This window comes from Pangasianodon hypophthalmus, chromosome 7, assembly GCF_027358585.1.
Source record: "Pangasianodon hypophthalmus isolate fPanHyp1 chromosome 7, fPanHyp1.pri, whole genome shotgun sequence".
Lineage (NCBI taxonomy): Eukaryota > Metazoa > Chordata > Actinopteri > Siluriformes > Pangasiidae > Pangasianodon > Pangasianodon hypophthalmus.
Genome location: NC_069716.1, coordinates 8,131,098 through 8,148,226, shown reverse-complemented (window position 1 = coordinate 8,148,226; position 17,129 = coordinate 8,131,098). Strand labels below are relative to the sequence as shown.

Here is a 17,129-nt window from a genome sequence, read left to right as displayed (position 1 = left end):
AATTAAGAATTTTCTATTTTGGTAAATAAACACGTTACATGAAAAAATACACCTCACATAAATCATAGAAAACATGAAAATGCAATAACGTGATTTTTAACCTAAGTTATTTATTTATTTTTAATTTTTATTTTTAAGCCAAACTGGTAGAAATCAGTGACCATGTGGTAGAAATACTGAAGCATGTCGGGCTCATTAAACGTCACTGCGTCGTGCCGATTACGTACTGACGTAACGACGCATTGACGCAATGACGCAACTACGCAATCCGTCCCGCGCGATTTCCGAATGTCGGGAATTGACGATACCAGACAGTACCAGGAAATAAAACAAGCAGAGTTCTGCTTATAGTCTGATAAACTGCGGTTAATACCAGGATGGTACAAGAGTTTCATGTACTGAGGTGTTTTTCTTGCAAGACATTTCAAGTACAACAGGTTCGCGCGCTAATTCTTCTCTAAACTCTTACCCTTTGTACATAAATGAACATAAACAGAGGTTAGCTAGCTTGCTAAGTTAACTGGCTGCTGTCTGATTTGTTCACTTCTCTAAAAATGTTAGGTCTGTTTTTAGTCATTAGGCGCTCAGAAAAGTGTCTCTGTATCGTAAATGAAATAACTAGCACTATAACTTAAATCTTTATGTCTTTAAGTCCCTTATTATTTACGACAAGTGTGAATATTAGGTGCCATGTAGGTTAATGTGGTTTAAATCTCGCCTGTGTTATTTCAATAAATCACAGAGGTTGTAACATTAAACTGCGCGAATATTACATGCTGCACGGTAGTGTGATAAACTGCATTACAGCGCCCTCTACAGTCAGAGTTGCTTCTTTTCAGGGGAGAGTAGCTAAAGCACGCTCAAGAAGTCCCTGGATGACGTCACAGACTACTTTTTTTTTTTTTTTTTTAACTAATTTATTCATCATGATCATTGGCATATGAAATTACAAATTAGAGTATATGAAGAAGATTTTCACCTAGAACAGAGTTTTAGCAGAATAGAAAATAATAGACTACCATTTATTTCTTTTAGAAAGAACTCAAATTTGGTCATGGCACCATCAAAAAGAAGCAGTGACAGTGAGTAGTCATAAAGGGTGTGTAGTCATGAAGGAAAGAATTTAAAACAAAGAAGATCGAGGTTGGGACAAACAGTGGGGATCAGTGAGTGTTCGCTGGGAAACAGTGGGGATCAGTGCGTGGTGGTTGGGAAACAGTGGGGATCAGTGAGTGGTGTTTGGGAAACAGTGGGGATCAGTGAGTGGTGTTTGGGAAACAGTGGGGATCAGTGAGTGTTCGTTGGGAAACAGTGGGGATCAGTGAGTGGTGTTTGGGAAACAGTGGGGATCAGTGAGTGGTGGTTGGGAAACAGTGGGGATCAGTGAGTGGTCGTTGGGAAACAGTGGGGATCAGTGCGTGGTGGTTGGGAAACAGTGGGGATCAGTGAGTGGTCGTTGGGAAACAGTGGGGATCAGTGCGTGGTGGTTGGGAAACAGTGGGGATCAGTGAGTGTTCGCTGGGAAACAGTGGGGATCAGTGCGTGGTGGTTGGGAAACAGTGGGGATCAGTGAGTGTTCGCTGGGAAACAGTGGGGATCAGTGAGTGGTGGTTGGGAAACAGTGGGGATCAGTGAGTGTTCGCTGGGAAACAGTGGGGATCAGTGAGTGTTCGCTGGGAAACAGTGGGGATCAGTGAGTGGTGTTTGGGAAACAGTGGGGATCAGTGCGTGGTGGTTGGGAAACAGTGGGGATCAGTGAGTGGTGGTTGGGAAACAGTGGGGATCAGTGAGTGTTCGCTGGGAAACAGTGGGGATCAGTGAGTGGTGGTTGGGAAACAGTGGGGATCAGTGAGTGTTCGCTGGGAAACAGTGGGGATCAGTGAGTGTTCGCTGGGAAACAGTGGGGATCAGTGCGTGGTGGTTGGGAAACAGTGGGGATCAGTGAGTGTTCGCTGGGAAACAGTGGGGATCAGTGAGTGGTGGTTGGGAAACAGTGGGGATCAGTGAGTGTTCGCTGGGAAACAGTGGGGATCAGTGAGTGTTCGCTGGGAAACAGTGGGGATCAGTGAGTGGTTGCAAGCACAACACAGTCTGGCTTTAGACACTGGTGGTTAGTGGAGTGAACCTGATCTCTCAACTTGTATAACAGCAGCTGTGATGTGAGCTGGAGAGTTCAAGACAGTCACTAACGTGTGCTCAAAAAGACGCTAGGTTTGTCGCTAAAGGGGTCTAAAAAAATCAGCAAATCTAGTGACAAAGTCTTTAAGTCGGCAGCACTGTCTACTGACTACAGGACACTTTTTTTTTTTTTTTGGACAAAATTTAGTCCCATCTGGGGCATTTTCACACAGCAAAGTTTAATTTTGAATTACATTGCTTTCACTCGGTGCTCTCTGTTTAGTAACGAAATTCATCCAGTTTAACTGATTCCTCACCAGGCATCTCTGTCTGCTGTGCTCTGTGATGAGTAACAATATCTCTCCTTAAAAATGAAATGTTTTCATACCACATTATTTGCCGAATTTCATAAGGCAAACATGCCTTAAAAATAATGAAATGAACTGTTTCTACATATAAATATTTAACAATAGAGAACAAACTAAACTAAAATATAATTGCCTTAGATTAGGTTGCTCTTCATTGTTAAATATTTATATGTAGAAACAGTTCATTTCATTATTTGGATTTAAAAGTTCTCTTAGATACACTGTTTTAAAAGGACATTGGCTGGTAGGTTTTTCTGAGCATTTCTGAGCATGGAAAACTTGCTTCAGTTTTTCTGGTGAATTTGGTTGTCTCACTTACCTCTGTTTCAGCTGCGAAAACCTGACAGCCTCCATTATGTTTTTATCTGATTTGTTACTTAATATGTTGCTTCAGCTGTAATAATGAATTCTTTGGAAAATTAACATTTTTTTAACAATTAATCTGTAATGTGGTCTTTTCTGCTGACTCAGTGATGCAGAAGACGTGAGAATATAAGGCAAAATGTGTTTATATAGTATATATAATATAGGGCACCTAAGACCTTTGCGCAGAACGTCTAGTCTGGTAACAAACCTGAGCCACAATAACAGCTATTTCATAGGAGAATACTGTGTGACCCTACAAAAATGAAATCATGGTGTTATTAAATATGGTACCATCTTATCTTCTTTAGCCCATAATATTGCGGATTACCTCCAGCAGGTAGAGGTAGAAGCTGCTTAACTCCAAGACTAAAAGCCTAATTCCTGTTGTCTAGCTAAACTGTAATCTTATACTTCAGGTCAGAAAGAGCAAAAAATGGAGCTGCAAGATGTGTGGAGAAAAACAGTCACTTATAAAGGTAAGTTTCTTTCATTAAATTGGGCAAAGCTTTGTGCTGTTCTGTTCTGTTGTGCTCTGCATTTGTTTTGTTGCAGGAATACGGCAGAGGGACTGGTGCGGACTGTAGACGCCACGTACAGAAGCTGAATTCATTGCGCGGAGAGCTGCTACAGGTAGAAAATGAAAGAGCTTGGACTCAGTGGTAAGTGTTAAGGTGTTAAGTGTTAACTCTATGTTTCTTTAAACGTCCACATCGTATAAAATAACTTGCGTAAATATTTTATGACTGTCTCCTTTTTCAAAGGGAGAAGGAGGAGGAGGAGTGTGAAGTTGAAGTCGGCTCTGGAGACGAGACTCAAAGTTGGGAGCAAAAGGTCAGGCATGTTCTGTGGCTGGACATTTTCACTGATGTGCACAAGCCCATGAGTCATGCCATGTTGGATAACCAAAAACTAGTACCAGATTAACAGTAAATTATCTTTAATTCACATTTTGTCTATGCAAATACATTCATTCCAACTCGATTTGTCATTATTAATTCATGTCCTTGGGCAGATGCACGCCATTTTCCATTTGATCACAAATGAAGTTCAGAGTCATTTTAGCAGTTCCTTTACCCAAACAGAAATGACACAAACTCTGAATCATATGATGTGGACTGCTGATGAGATTAGGTAATAGGTTGTACTTGCTTTTTTGTCCACATAAGTAACACAAATACTTCTTAATAACAGTCTCAATTAATAATGAAAGACAGTGTGACATTTGGGTATCTATTTCTCCACTGTTGGCTTTGATTTGATTTGAGACCACATTAGTCTTTGCTTTCAACATGACTAGAGGTTTTGGTTAAGAGAAAATTTAGAAAATGGGCTGATCTACACCAGGGGTTCTCAAACTTTTAACAATTGGATACCCCTTTAACTGGAAAAAACAAACATTTATTATTAAATGGTGCCAGAGAGTTTTTTTTTTTCTGAATTTTTTACCCATAGTAACAATTTTTTTTTTTTTTTATTAAAATTGTCTTTAGAGTCCACTTCATATTATTTATAGGTATAATAACTTAATAAATAGACAGGAATACACCTAATTAAAATAAATAAATAAATAAATAAATAAAAAACTCAGCTATTTGAAGACAGAGTCCAGCTAATTAAACAAGTGGAATCATATTCTGACTGGGGAGCAGTATCGTTTTAACCACTGTTCTCTGTATGAATAAAATGACCTAAAAAGTGTTGCATCCTGACAAACACTGTCAAGATACAATCTAGCTACTAGATACTATCTAGCTACTTAATCTTGAAAAATTGACATGGCAACTTTTTTGGGTCAAAGTATTTTGCCACTTTTAGCCTATTGTCTTGAAATCAAGTGTTTTTTTTTTTTTTTTTTTTTTTTTTTTTTTGTTTGTTTTTTTTATTAGTCCTTTTCAGTAGCTTTAAATTAGACTCTGTGTGTAAAAAAGTTCTCAGAGTCAGACACTGGTGCAAAATATCCAGGACCCAGCAAACACATATGCTGATATTTGTGTTTTTTAGTTTTGATACATTAGTATTGAGTTTCATTATTAGGACTACTCATCTTGTCTCTATCATCTCCGTGCAGGGGCAGACACAGGTTGTAAGCCGCTGGAGTAAATACGTGGACCAGAAAGAGAATGGGCCAGGATGTGATGAAGATGAGCATGAGGAGGAAGAGAACATTTACACAGACACAGAGCAGTGCCATCAGCGTAGTAACATCAGGTTAGTACAATGGTTTTGCTGGGTTATTTTTTTCCCCCCACTTTAAAGCACAGTAAATTTATCAGCCGTTGGAACAGTCCATGTTTTTGATTCACTACAAAAAAAAAAGAAAGTGCAAGTATGCTTTGGGAATCGCATTACCAATATCCTGGGCCATCTGGCTGTCTGATTTGGCTAGGAGTTAAACATCTGTCTCGTCTAGATGATGAGATTTGATGTCAGACTTTGCTGTTGTCATTATCTTCCTAGCAGAAAAAGGAAGAAAAGCTTTACTTCAGGGGCCGCTTGTGGACGCTACACTGGAGGTGGAGATGAGGACATGGACACTGCTCATTGGGGGGCTAGGGGCCTGCCATCTCAGGTACAATTTTAGACTGTGATTTAGGTCACCTCATCAAACCTGTGTTAGGATTCTGAAGGAAAGCAGATGCTGCTGAAGAAACTATTCTCTCATGTTATTTGACCCTGCATTAAACAATAGCACTAATGGACGTTCTTTATACTTTTGGATTTAGTTTACACAGATGAAAATATAAGAGTTAATAAGACTCATAACTACTAAATGTAAAACATGTTCAACCTGTCAGGGCAATGTGGTATATTGATAATGAGGTTTATTAGATTTCATTTTTCTGTAAAATGAGATTTGCCATATTAAATCAAGCTGGAATCAAGAATCCTCTCAGCCTCACGGATCAAATGAAAAGTCAAAAATACTACTAGAGTAAAAGTTTGTAAAGCACCTCGCAGACTGAATGCTGATGTTTTTTCTTGTGCTGTTGGGAAATGAGGAATTGTCTGGCTATAGTCCTGAATCTAGATTTTTTTTTATTGCCTGATTAGCTGTCCACTTTACAAAATTGAAATTAATACTCTGACCTTTTGCATTCTGTCTTTGTTCTAACAATTATGATGATTCATTGTACCATCTACAAGGAATTGTGGATTAATACTTTGAAGGAAATATTGTATATAATAACTTTGTCATTACTATCATACTTGTGTAGTATCTGTGCTATCTGGGATTTTTTTTTTTTTTTTTTTTTTTTTGGGTATCCCTGCTAACATAATACTATGTTTATAATCATCATATACATGTCCCTTTAAAAATCTACATCCAGTCTGTCCAAGGTTGGTTAAAGAAATCATCTTTAACCATCTTTGGGCAAAGGTGTGCTTTTCTCATGTCTGTTTTCATATTGCTTGTGTTATTTCAGCCTCGTCGGCGTGATGGCACTTTCAAATCATTGCCTCAGGTACCACACTCTTCGACAGGATTCCCAAACACCAGTACAAGCCAGAGAACTGATGCTCTTTGTGATTCTCTAGCTCCATCACTGGGCTCGAAACACATTAGTGCAAATACTGGTATATGTTCCGAGTTCACTGGAGCAGATAAGAAATCTTCTGCTGAGTTAAGCGCCAAGCCTCAGACCTCAGTTCCCTTAAGCAGTTTCTTTGCACAATCATTCTCACATCAGCAACCCAGTGAATCTAAACTGGAAGCCAAGGACTCCAAGTGGGCTCGATTTCTTCCATCTGTCTGTGTTGAAGAAGACAAGCATGAGGGAGACAGGGGTGAGGATGCTCAGTGTGCGGATGTAGACCACTCAGCACTGGCTCAGAGCCCAGTGATGCCTGTAGCCACAGTTCCTCTTAAAAACACAGGCTGTATGAGCAGTGGAGGAAGTGAAGGAGCTCGATTGGATAAGGTGTTTGGTGTAGAAAAGGTGACTGTTTTTGAGAAACTGAGTCACTGTGTGAAAGGAAATGTGTGCAAACAGCCTAACAGTCCTACCATCACATCAAAGCCTGTTGACTCTCAAAAGCCTGTGTGTGTTCAGCCACTACCTATTAAAAGGCCATGTCCTGCCCTTTCCTTTAGCACATTATTCCATACAGATGAGGACTTTGATGACACATATTAATCTGTTACTATTCATCATTGACCTATTGGAAGTGTACCTACAAATGGACAAAAATAACATACTGCGATTGTGATCATCCTTGTAATATTGATTAATATTATAAGATAAATATTGTACCATTTTTAACATTTTAGAATAATCCAGACACATCTTGAGTGCTTTGCAAACAATTTATTTGACAGACAAGGCAGGAAAGTGTGTAAAAGTATAGAATATAACAATTCTTTTCCATTCTGACTAACAAATATACTCTTGATTTTTCCTTGTAGAATAAAACAATGACTACCATTTTATAAGTAGGAACATGTTCACAGACATTTCTTAAAGTTTACCAGTTTGGAAAGTAAATGTAAATTATTTTGTGCTATATGTGAACTGATAGAGCCAATATATGACACTGTGACTGTACTCAGATAGTAACTTTATGTTAATTCCCATGTTTGAATAAAATAGAAATCTGTATTATTTAAAATGCCTGAGTAATTTATATTGTCAGCATTATGAAAGGAATTTGTTACAGATTTAGAAAAGGCAGAGATGGTTAAATGGGTTAGCATGGGGTTTTCAAAATGATTAATTAAATGTAACCCCCATTTTTCTGAGCCCTTGTTTTTGCTTCACTTCCGTTGGTCTGGGGGTTTGGCGTACTGGATGGTGTCCAGAGCGGCTCCAATGTCATAGTTCTTGGTGTGGAGCAGTCTGGTCAGCCAACCACCTTCATCTGTGAAGCCCATGGAGAGCATCTGGGACAGAGACTCCACCAGCCGAGGGTCAGCGTCTGAGAAAGGAAGGTTTGAGGACAGATCAGGTTGTGAGTATGATGATGGCTATGTGGTGCTGGGGTGATGATGGAGAATTAAAAAAAAGGTAGCTCTACTGGGGCTGAGGTTTGGGCATTTAATAAGTAAACTATGGGGCAGGTTTGGTATTGCACAGGAGAATGAGTTTGGGCAGCTCAGAGTAATTGTTTAGCTACCAAGTTTTACAAAAAAAAAAAAAAAAAAACAGGTGTAAGTGTACCAAAATGGAAACTAGTGGCATTTACCTTGAGGCAGATGTGGATAGTGGGCAGCTTCACGGAGACCACTGGGGCCTGGGTTAAAGGTGGAGCTGTGGCTGAGTGGAGCAGGGTCATCATTTGCTCCATCCACCTCCATTCTGAGTGACTGGAGCTCGCCTGTGGATGGGTCCACTTCCTTTGAGCTCAGATGGGTCCATTCCTCATCGTTACTTTGGTCTTTCTGATCCAGCAAAACCATCTTAAAGAGACATTTTGAGGGTTTATCTTCATCTTCACATCCAAACATTAATGAAACAGATTTTTAAATGAACGTTGGATCTAACGGCATGGTTATTTGGCATACATCTTATTTAGTTACCTTTTTCCCCCCATTGGTACTCCCTGCACTGCTTGGACCTCCATCTGCACCCTTGGAATGGCCTCCAGAGCTACCATCACTCCGGCCACTAGGAGGTCCACTTGAGGCAGGAGGAGGTGTTGTCACTTTGGCCTTGTTGCCCTCATGCTCAACATCAATGTCCACATCGATGCCTGTGGAGTGGCAAATTTATTTAAGCAAATATACATTTTCACTAATCGTTAAAGCCATTACATAAGCATGTGAAGGGCAGGGCTTTAGCAATACAGTCCATATAAGAATTTCTTGTGTTGACACTTAGTTATATAACATGGTGACTGGCAAGGCACCTACCAAGGGGGCTTAGCAAGGCAGCCACTCCCTCTCCAATGTTCCTCAGGTACTCCATATTGGCCTTGGCAGATGAGGCTCCTGTGGGGGGTAAAAAAAAAAAAAAGGTGACAGGAAAAAGTTCAGTTGCTAGTTTATCATGGGGTATTTGAGTACAGACTGATATATGGTACTGTGCAAAAATCTTAGGCACCATAATTTAAAGACATAAAGACACCAAAAAAAGCAAGGTTTGTCACACCAAATATTGACTTTTAGTTTATTACTGTTTTTTTTTAACTGTAGAAACATTTAATTTCATTATTTGTTAAGGCAGCTTTGGTTTATAGCATTTCTTTGCATGTGTCTAAGACTTTTGCGCAGTACTCCTCTATGTTTCCCATGAAACATGTATCTGCTTGGAACAAAAACGTTACCATTTTGAGCTTGGCCATCCTGCGAGTTAGCCTGCTGGGAGCTGGGCTGGCAACCAGATGGCCCGGGCTGGGCCTGGTTTTGAGCCTGAGCCTGAGCCTGAGCCTGAGCTTGAGCCCCAGCCCACATGCAGTGCCTCATCTTGCGCCAAAATTTGCCACGAGGAAACCACTAATCGAAGAAAAACAAAGACAGAACATAAGCTTAAAACATTAAGTAAACCATAACTAAGACCATAAAAACTAAAAATAGGGCAGTTTCCTGGCTGAAGCTCACCTCATACATATTGGTCATGGGGTGAAAAATGGGCAGGAGAGCATGTTCCTTGTGGAGGCCCTTGGCCTGGCAGGTGGAGCACAGGTCATAATTGGGGCACACGGTGCACTTGAAGCGGGTCCCAGCCACTTGGCCCTCACAACCATCACAAGTCACACCAGGGTGAACCATGAGTTGGTGATGAGGTGGACCCATAAAGGGTGGACCCATATGGGGTGGACCCATAGGAGGGTGTCCTTGAGGACCCATGTGATGAGGTCCTGGAGGAGGGGGGAAGGGGAACCCTTGGTCCATATGATGTGGGAAGTCACGCTTGTGCTCCTTTTTTTCTGAGAAAGTAAGATACAAAAGAACGATCTTAGTACTTGGTTAAAGACTCTGTTGACTTGCAAGATACTTAACTATGCTTAGGCTGGTTGATGATGCAGCATTTTCCAAAGAGGAAGTCCCATCAAATTCAAATTTAAAACCACAATCTAAATGTTGCGGTGTATTTGACATAACCCATACCGCTTCCTGATGTCAAAGAAATATCTGATTCTGTGAGTATCTTACCCTTGATGAAAATGCGGAAGGTATCGTCCTTCACCATAGCCAGTCCCATCATGAGCTCATTATCAGAAGAGAAGGCAATCATGTCTTCATCCTCATCTACAGCAAGACAGAAGGAGAACAGTCAGCGTCTGGCTTTGTAATGGCAATCATTCTGTGTTTTGTACCAACACATTTATCTGGAACGATATAAGTACGGTGTTAAACTATCCTTCTGTTTGGGCTCTGAAACAAAGAAGCTCGTATTGGAGTAACATGTTTAAAGGTATAAAGTACAACTCCATTTCCTGAAATGGCTACCTCAGGTTGTAGCCATGTTAAACGCTGAAATGTCCGCCGTGTTAAACTGAATTCTTCAGTAGTGACCAGGAGACCAGAATGGATGTACAAAACATGCCCTAGACTGTACTTTATAATAATAATATTTGCATTTCCATTTCTAAAGGTGGAAGCAAGCACCTGTTTAATGCTGGAAACTATGCAGGGCAACAAGTCCGAGCAGCTGAAGGTAATGGTTTACATGTTTACATGTTAGGGTTTGTGCCACAACCGGATTACAAAACTGGACAATGAGACAGCGTAATTATATAAAATTAATCACTATAAGATACTGTGAAGCAGACAAACTTACTCTCTGTTGTTAATGTTCTAGTTTATACTGAAATAATGAATACTCTCAGGGGGGAAAAAAAACTTGTCTCTGGGGTAGTACCTTCAATAATACCTTTTTATGTGCAAAAAGTGTGTGTCTTTGAAACCTTTCCATGTAAAAGTACATATTACAGGTATAAAAGATATATCCTTGATTAAAGTACACAAAGACAAGACTTAAAACTATTATTCTGAGAGTGATACATATTTATGGGTTTAGTTTAAGAACTCAAGATGCCATAGCTTTGGTTCGACCTTTCAACAAGATATGGCATGTAATAATTACAAATTAACTACAGCCTAATAAACATGTAGATTAGAGAGTTCATGCAAAAGTATTGGCACTGACCACTAATATTACAGCTATGTTTCTTTTTTCTCACGTGATTACTTCGTTATGACTAATCATATTAGATAAATCTTACCTTTGTAGTACATTTGGAAGGAGATATTGCGCAGGTTTGCGAAAACATCCACCACCTTGCGATTCAAGTACTCGAAACTTGTCGAGACGTCCTGATCGATGGGGAAGCGGCGGATCTCCTTATGACAGTCCTCTTTCCCGAGGAGGTAAGCCTTTACTGTCACCGACATGTTGGTGTTTTCTCTCCACCAGCGATTAGTTAGAAATTCACGCTCCGGCGTTTGTTGCGCAGCAGAAATTGCGTCCTTTAAAAATCACAGATCAGCTGACTGACTACTTCCTGAACCACTGTGTACAAGTGCGCTGTGTTACCGCCTCTATATTATTTATACAACAGAGCAGCCAATGGAAACGTCCGGCAGAGTCAAGGGGCGTGGCCAAGTGCATCTGACCTGATGACAAATCTCACTTCAGGTCACTGCGCATGATCCGAGATGCTACTACAACAACAACAGCATGAGGGTGGGGCCCCATAGAGGGGGGATTAGAAGGCCGAGGAATGACACAGCATTTTCCAATGGGGGATTTCCCACGGCCATTATCACAGCTGTAATCCCGTATTATTATGTAGAAACCAAGTGGTAGAACCTTCTAGAACAAATGCTTAGTTGTCCACAAAGTAGATTACTTAAAAAAAAAAAAAATACTCACTTTCAAGTTATTCAGTGGCATTTTTAATCAGCAGAATTACCAGCAGTAACTGTAATGGCTCTTCACTACAGTTTAATATACACTGAGTGTAAATTATAGGTGTTCTTAATCTCTATAATGTACCTCTTTTGGAACCATGCTTGTATTCAGACATGAGGTGATTGGCAAGTGTGTCTTGTACTTGTTAAAGTTTCAGATTCCGTATCAGTCCCCACACTACTATTTGAGATGTTTTTACACAAGTATACATAAAAATATATATGATTGTTTGAATATATGTATTTAAAACTATGTGCATGAACACACATGGGGCAGGAAAAGGGGACAAAATAAACCACCATGTGAAAAAGAACTTTATTTGTTCATTAATTTTCAGTAACTTCTTGATCCTGGTCAGGGTTGTGGTGAATCTGGAGCCTTGTGAAGAACTTTATTCGTTCATTCATTTTCAGTAACCTCTTGATCCTGGTCAGGGTTGTGGTGAATCTGGAGCCTATGCTGGGAACACTAGGCATGAGGCCACATTGACACAATCATGAACACACAGGGGCACAGCGAGTCCAACTTCCGGCATGTTTTTGGGCGGTGGGGGAAAAAAAAAAAAAAGAGAACCAGAAGGAAACCCACATGGACACAGGAAGAACATGCAAAACTCCTCACAGACGGTAACCCAAGCTTAAGATGAAACTGCGGATCCTGGAGCTGTGAGCTTTGCTACTCACTGTTCCTCCTAAAAAGAACTAAACTAGATCATTTAAAAAGGCAGCTACTCAGGGGTCATGTTGGTTGAATGTCCATGAGCCGTCTGTCAGCTGTAAGGAGGTCTAAAAATGATGATTATAGGCCAAAGAGCAACAAGAACATGAATCACAAACACACATATGGGAATAGATAGCTAGTTCAGCTCTTACTGGGTTAACAGCAAAAAACAAAATTCTTTTAATCTTTAAGTTTTGTGAAAATATTATCCCCAGGCCTCAACTGGCATTAAAAGTATGCTTTTCTTCTATAAGCTTTAATGTTTATTCTAACTGTGCCTGAATATTTGTGATTTAATCCATAGTGCCATGGTCCATTCTGATGCAATCTCTACCTCTGAGGAGAAGTTCTGCTCTATTTTTTTTTTTTTCTTTTCAGTTAGTTAAACATATCCTAATTCAACTCCCTGCTCTATAACTCATTTATATTGTGTGGTTGTGTGTGGGTGTATTTGTTGTACTTGCAGCTAAATGATACTTTTGAAGTGCTGTGTCATGCTGAGTGAAAACGTTTTTTTTTTCCTCACAGGTTAAAGCTGCAGCCACGTTACTGGATCATTTTCATCAAATTGTTCTATTGTTGCTTTATTCTTGTTCACCTGAATAAGCTGGTCAATTCATGACCAGATTTAGAAGGTATAATCTAGGTTGGGCACTCCAGATTTCAAGAATATTTTCAGTGAAGACATTATAGTAAATCTTAACATAGACTAATTCAGGGGTGTCCAAACTCTGGGCCCCAGGGCCAAATGCAGCCCACGGACAGATGTTAATTGGCCTTTAGCTTTTCTTTTAGAATGTATGATATGTAATGTATGACAGGAGGCCCACCGGCCAACACGTTACAGTTTTCCTTTCGCCTGATGGTAGCGCATTTAGCTAAAATGTAAGAGCGTTTTTTTCTCTGAATACACCTGTAAATTAATTTACAGAATGATATTTAGTCGTGGGGCATGGTGACTTATTAGTTAGCACTGTTGCCTCACACTTGTGGGTTTGGGTGTTCGAATCTTGCCTCTGCCCTGTGTGCGTGGAGTTTGCATGTTCTCCCCATGCTTCAGGGGTTTCCTCCGGGGACTCCGGTTTCCTCTCCCAGTCCAGAGACATGTGTTGTAGGCTGACTGGCATTTCCAAATTGTCTGTAATGTGAGAATGTGTGTGTGTGTGTGTGATTGTGCCTTGCTATGGGTTGGCACCCCATCCAGGGTGTCCCCCACCTTGTGCCCCGAGTGTCCTGGGATAGGCTCCAGGCTCCCCACGACCCTGGGTAGGATAAGCTGTACAGAGATTGGATGGGTGGATATTTAGTCATGGCTACAGAAAAAAGTGCAAACAGTGAGAAGGGACAGTTTCAAAAGAGCTGGAAACCAGTAAGCATTTGAAACCTTTCATGAAGTCTTGAAAGAGTCCTTAAATAAAGTGAATTTGCAACTGAGTATTCAAAATGTCTATTTAATGTATGATTATGATAGTTTGACCAATTACTTTTGGTTCCTGAAATAGGGAGGGCCACATATGAAATGTGCTGTAATATCTATACTGTTACCCTGATTTGGATGTAACTGCCCTCAAAATTAAAAGTTTGGACACCCCTGGCCTAACTGAATACCAACCACAAGTCTCTCTTTTACTATCAACTAATATCACTTGATACCAGTGTCTGCCATTCATTTAAATGTTTTGACTCTTCGAATTTGCAAAGTTCATCCTCCCTATAATTGTCCTATCATGTGATGGTATATTAATGTACTTGAATGTAATTAGTTATTTGGCATTTAATTAATCCTTTGAATTAATGTAAGGATCAGCCTCATTGATATATGCATTTGTGTGTGTATATGACGTCATATAATGTACAATGCGAAAGAAAATGATGTTTTCTGTTGATTAAAATGATCAGATGGTTTTGGGCCATACATTTATTAATACTTAAATACTAACTAAATAAATACTTAATACTCAAATAGGCTGAATCATTGTTTATAATAAATGTTTAATGATGGTGTTGAAGGGACCTGTACAAGCTCGCTGAGACAGGTAACAATGTCATCATTCCGCGTGACGTGACGTTGCAGTTTCCAAGCCGGTTACTCTACTGTCACCTGACTCTGACTCACCCGGTCACGTGGTTCCCCGTCGTGACGTGGCCAAGCGGCATCTCAGCGGGAGCCGCTTGATAACTAAACTAGAAAGTGCGCGAGCCTTCTAGGAGTTCTAGAAGTTAAACGTCATCTTCCTGTATACTGTTTTACCTTCTATAAACACACCTCTACATAAACAAACAAATGACGGTTCTAAGACGGGAAATAGTACAGGATATTAAAACAAAAGCTAATTTAGTGAAAAGAAATATTTATGTTTCATTCATCAACACATAATCAACTCGTTCCTGTCATATTTGATATTTTGAGGGAATATAACTTTATCTCTACTACTTCTGGATACTAAGACTTTTCACAAAGCCTTGACAGATAGTTTAAACACCAAATTAATATCTGAAATCCCAAGAAAACCTTAATTTCTTTTTCCTTTTTGCACATAAACTACTTGGTTTTGCCTCGCGAATCCCCTATACATTTTAATAAGCTACTTTTCATCGATATGTTTTAAGAAATTAGCATTTAGCCGCTGGATGGCGCCATTTTCTAAGAGAATCTGGTCAACTAGAGCCTGTGACAAGTGCGTTAACGGACCTGGCTACATGGTTCATTAAAAACACTTTAGGAAAATTAAAAAAAGTACTGTTTTGTTCCTTGAGGTAAAAGTTATATAAATATAAACCTTCAATGGTACAACAGTGATGCACTTCACAACATGCTGTACCCTGTATGTGACAAATGGATCATTTGAATGTGTTGAATCCTTTAATCAATTCCATCCATCCTCTATACTGCTTATCCTACACAGGGTCATAGGGGAGCCTGGAGCCTATCCCAGGGAACTCAGGACACAAGGTGGTGGACACCTAGCCATGAGTTGGAGCCCCATCCAGGGAGTCCCTCGCCTTGTGCCCAGAGTTCCCAATCACACACAATGGACAATTTGGAAATGCCAATCAACATATAAAGTATGTCTTTGGACAGGGGAAGGAAACCCCCAAAGCATGGGGAGAACATACAAACTGTGCACACACAGGGCAGAGGCAGGAATCAAACCCCCAACCCCAGAAGTGCAAGGCAACAGTGCTAACCACTAAGCCACCCCCTCCCTTAGTCAATTATGAACCTTAAACATGTATATTGTCTCAGTCCTCAAACTAATGATCCAGAGGATGTATCCTTGAGTACAACCCCAGTAACAAGTGTCTGCATTTTGGTTCCTTTTTTTTCCCCTTGAATGTGCCATGATCCCCAAACCTCATCCACGAGTAGCTCTGCTCTACACATTTTAGTTAAGTAACACATCCACATTGAGTCAAGAAGGCCTGTTAATTAGCTGATTAGCTGAATCAGGCGTATTAGAGCAGAGAAAAATAAAATAACTGTGTAAGGATTAGAAAACTACTGCATTATGGCATAACTCCTGCAGAGCCTGAGGCGATTCAACTCATCAGTTTATTAGCAGTAGATGTCTGAGCAGTGAGAAATTCACTGCACTGTGCTGGATTCCAGCTCCCAGGGATTAGAAAAAAAGCCGCTTTTAAAAAAGCAGAGCTCATACAATCTGACATAATGATTGATTATCAACTAAATATGAGGAAAGAATCACCATTTTCTCGCAGCTTATACTACTGACCTCTCGATATGAGGTAACTTCTCCATCTCCAAATACACTGAATCTAACCCACGAAGGCCTTGGTAGTTAGCTGATGAGTTGAACTGGGTGGTAAATGAGGTACAGTGCTAAACTCCGCAGTGTGCTCTGACAGCCCGTCTAATTCACTGGTTCAGTTTCAGTTAGTTTGACTCAAGAATTCTGCAGCCATTAGTTTGTGAGTGGTGTGCAGAAATAAGAGGCTGCACATATAACTAACCTCTGCAACATGAAGTTAACAACTGACAAAAAAGGGGAAAAACCGTTTATTGTTCCATACCCAGATATATTTTAATATATTTTATACTGTGTCTTTCATTTCAGTTATTATTTATTGAGCCTGAAAGACTCAGAGTTACTAGCTGATAATGAAACAAGTGCTTTCTTCTGCTGATTTATTAGTAAGTCTTTATTGTGGAGTTTTTATTCCTGCAAATAGAACATAAAGTCTCTAGTGGTCTCCTGTCTCTGTTTTTAATTCAGGGAGAGAAACTCTTTTCTGTAAACTCTCCAGATGTTCCCTCACATTCAAATGTTTTTGTGTAGACATGAACAATGATGTGTTTTGACAGCTTGTCAATCAAAGAAGTTCCTTTTTAAAAGGGCTTTAGCTTGATAGTATTCTTAAAGCCTGATCTACACTATATAGCCAAAAGTATATGGACACCTTACCTTCACACTCATATGTGGGCCTTCCCCAAACTGGTGCCACAAAGGTGGAAACACATAATTGTCTAGCATTATTACACATTTGTCCATATCGACTTAGACTTTACATAGCTTCACTAGCATGAGGATATGTTTTAAATGGAGACTACAAAGCACCTATAAAGCTGTCTGTCAAATTCTGTGAGTAAGCTGTGTCCCTAGTTCATGGTAATATCACGGCATGTGAGTTAAATTTAACTCACAAGGGCTTAATTTAAAATGGTGTACCATCCATACTACTTACG

The 17,129-nt window shown here is 39.9% G+C and overlaps 2 protein-coding genes across 4 annotated transcripts; one reads left to right on the top strand and one right to left on the bottom strand.

Moving 5' to 3' along the window:
• The first annotated feature begins 236 nt into the window (after positions 1–236).
• Positions 237–7,147, top strand: mrnip (MRN complex interacting protein). 2 transcript variants are annotated; one of them, XM_026940741.3, is made up of 7 exons: positions 237–437; positions 3,269–3,328; positions 3,405–3,511; positions 3,614–3,683; positions 4,921–5,060; positions 5,313–5,421; positions 6,278–7,147. In XM_026940741.3, exons 1-7 carry the CDS (start codon positions 378–380, stop codon positions 6,986–6,988), a joined length of 1,257 nt encoding a protein of 418 aa, XP_026796542.3. In that variant the 5' UTR covers positions 237–377; the 3' UTR covers positions 6,989–7,147. The 2 variants fall into 2 exon arrangements, with proteins under 2 accessions (XP_026796542.3, XP_026796541.3); XM_026940740.3 differs by having other exon boundaries at positions 5,310–5,421.
• On the bottom strand, positions 7,145–11,330 carry sqstm1 (sequestosome 1). 2 transcript variants are annotated; one of them, XM_026940732.3, is made up of 8 exons: positions 11,016–11,330; positions 9,943–10,038; positions 9,388–9,716; positions 9,114–9,282; positions 8,701–8,778; positions 8,368–8,540; positions 8,034–8,247; positions 7,145–7,766 (listed from the first exon to the last, which is right to left on the bottom strand). In XM_026940732.3, exons 1-8 carry the CDS (start codon positions 11,182–11,184, stop codon positions 7,606–7,608), a joined length of 1,389 nt encoding a protein of 462 aa, XP_026796533.1. In that variant the 5' UTR covers positions 11,185–11,330; the 3' UTR covers positions 7,145–7,605. The 2 variants fall into 2 exon arrangements, with proteins under 2 accessions (XP_026796533.1, XP_053091674.1); XM_053235699.1 differs by having other exon boundaries at positions 9,943–10,118; positions 11,016–11,154.
• Between the last annotated feature and the right edge of the window lie 5,799 nt (positions 11,331–17,129).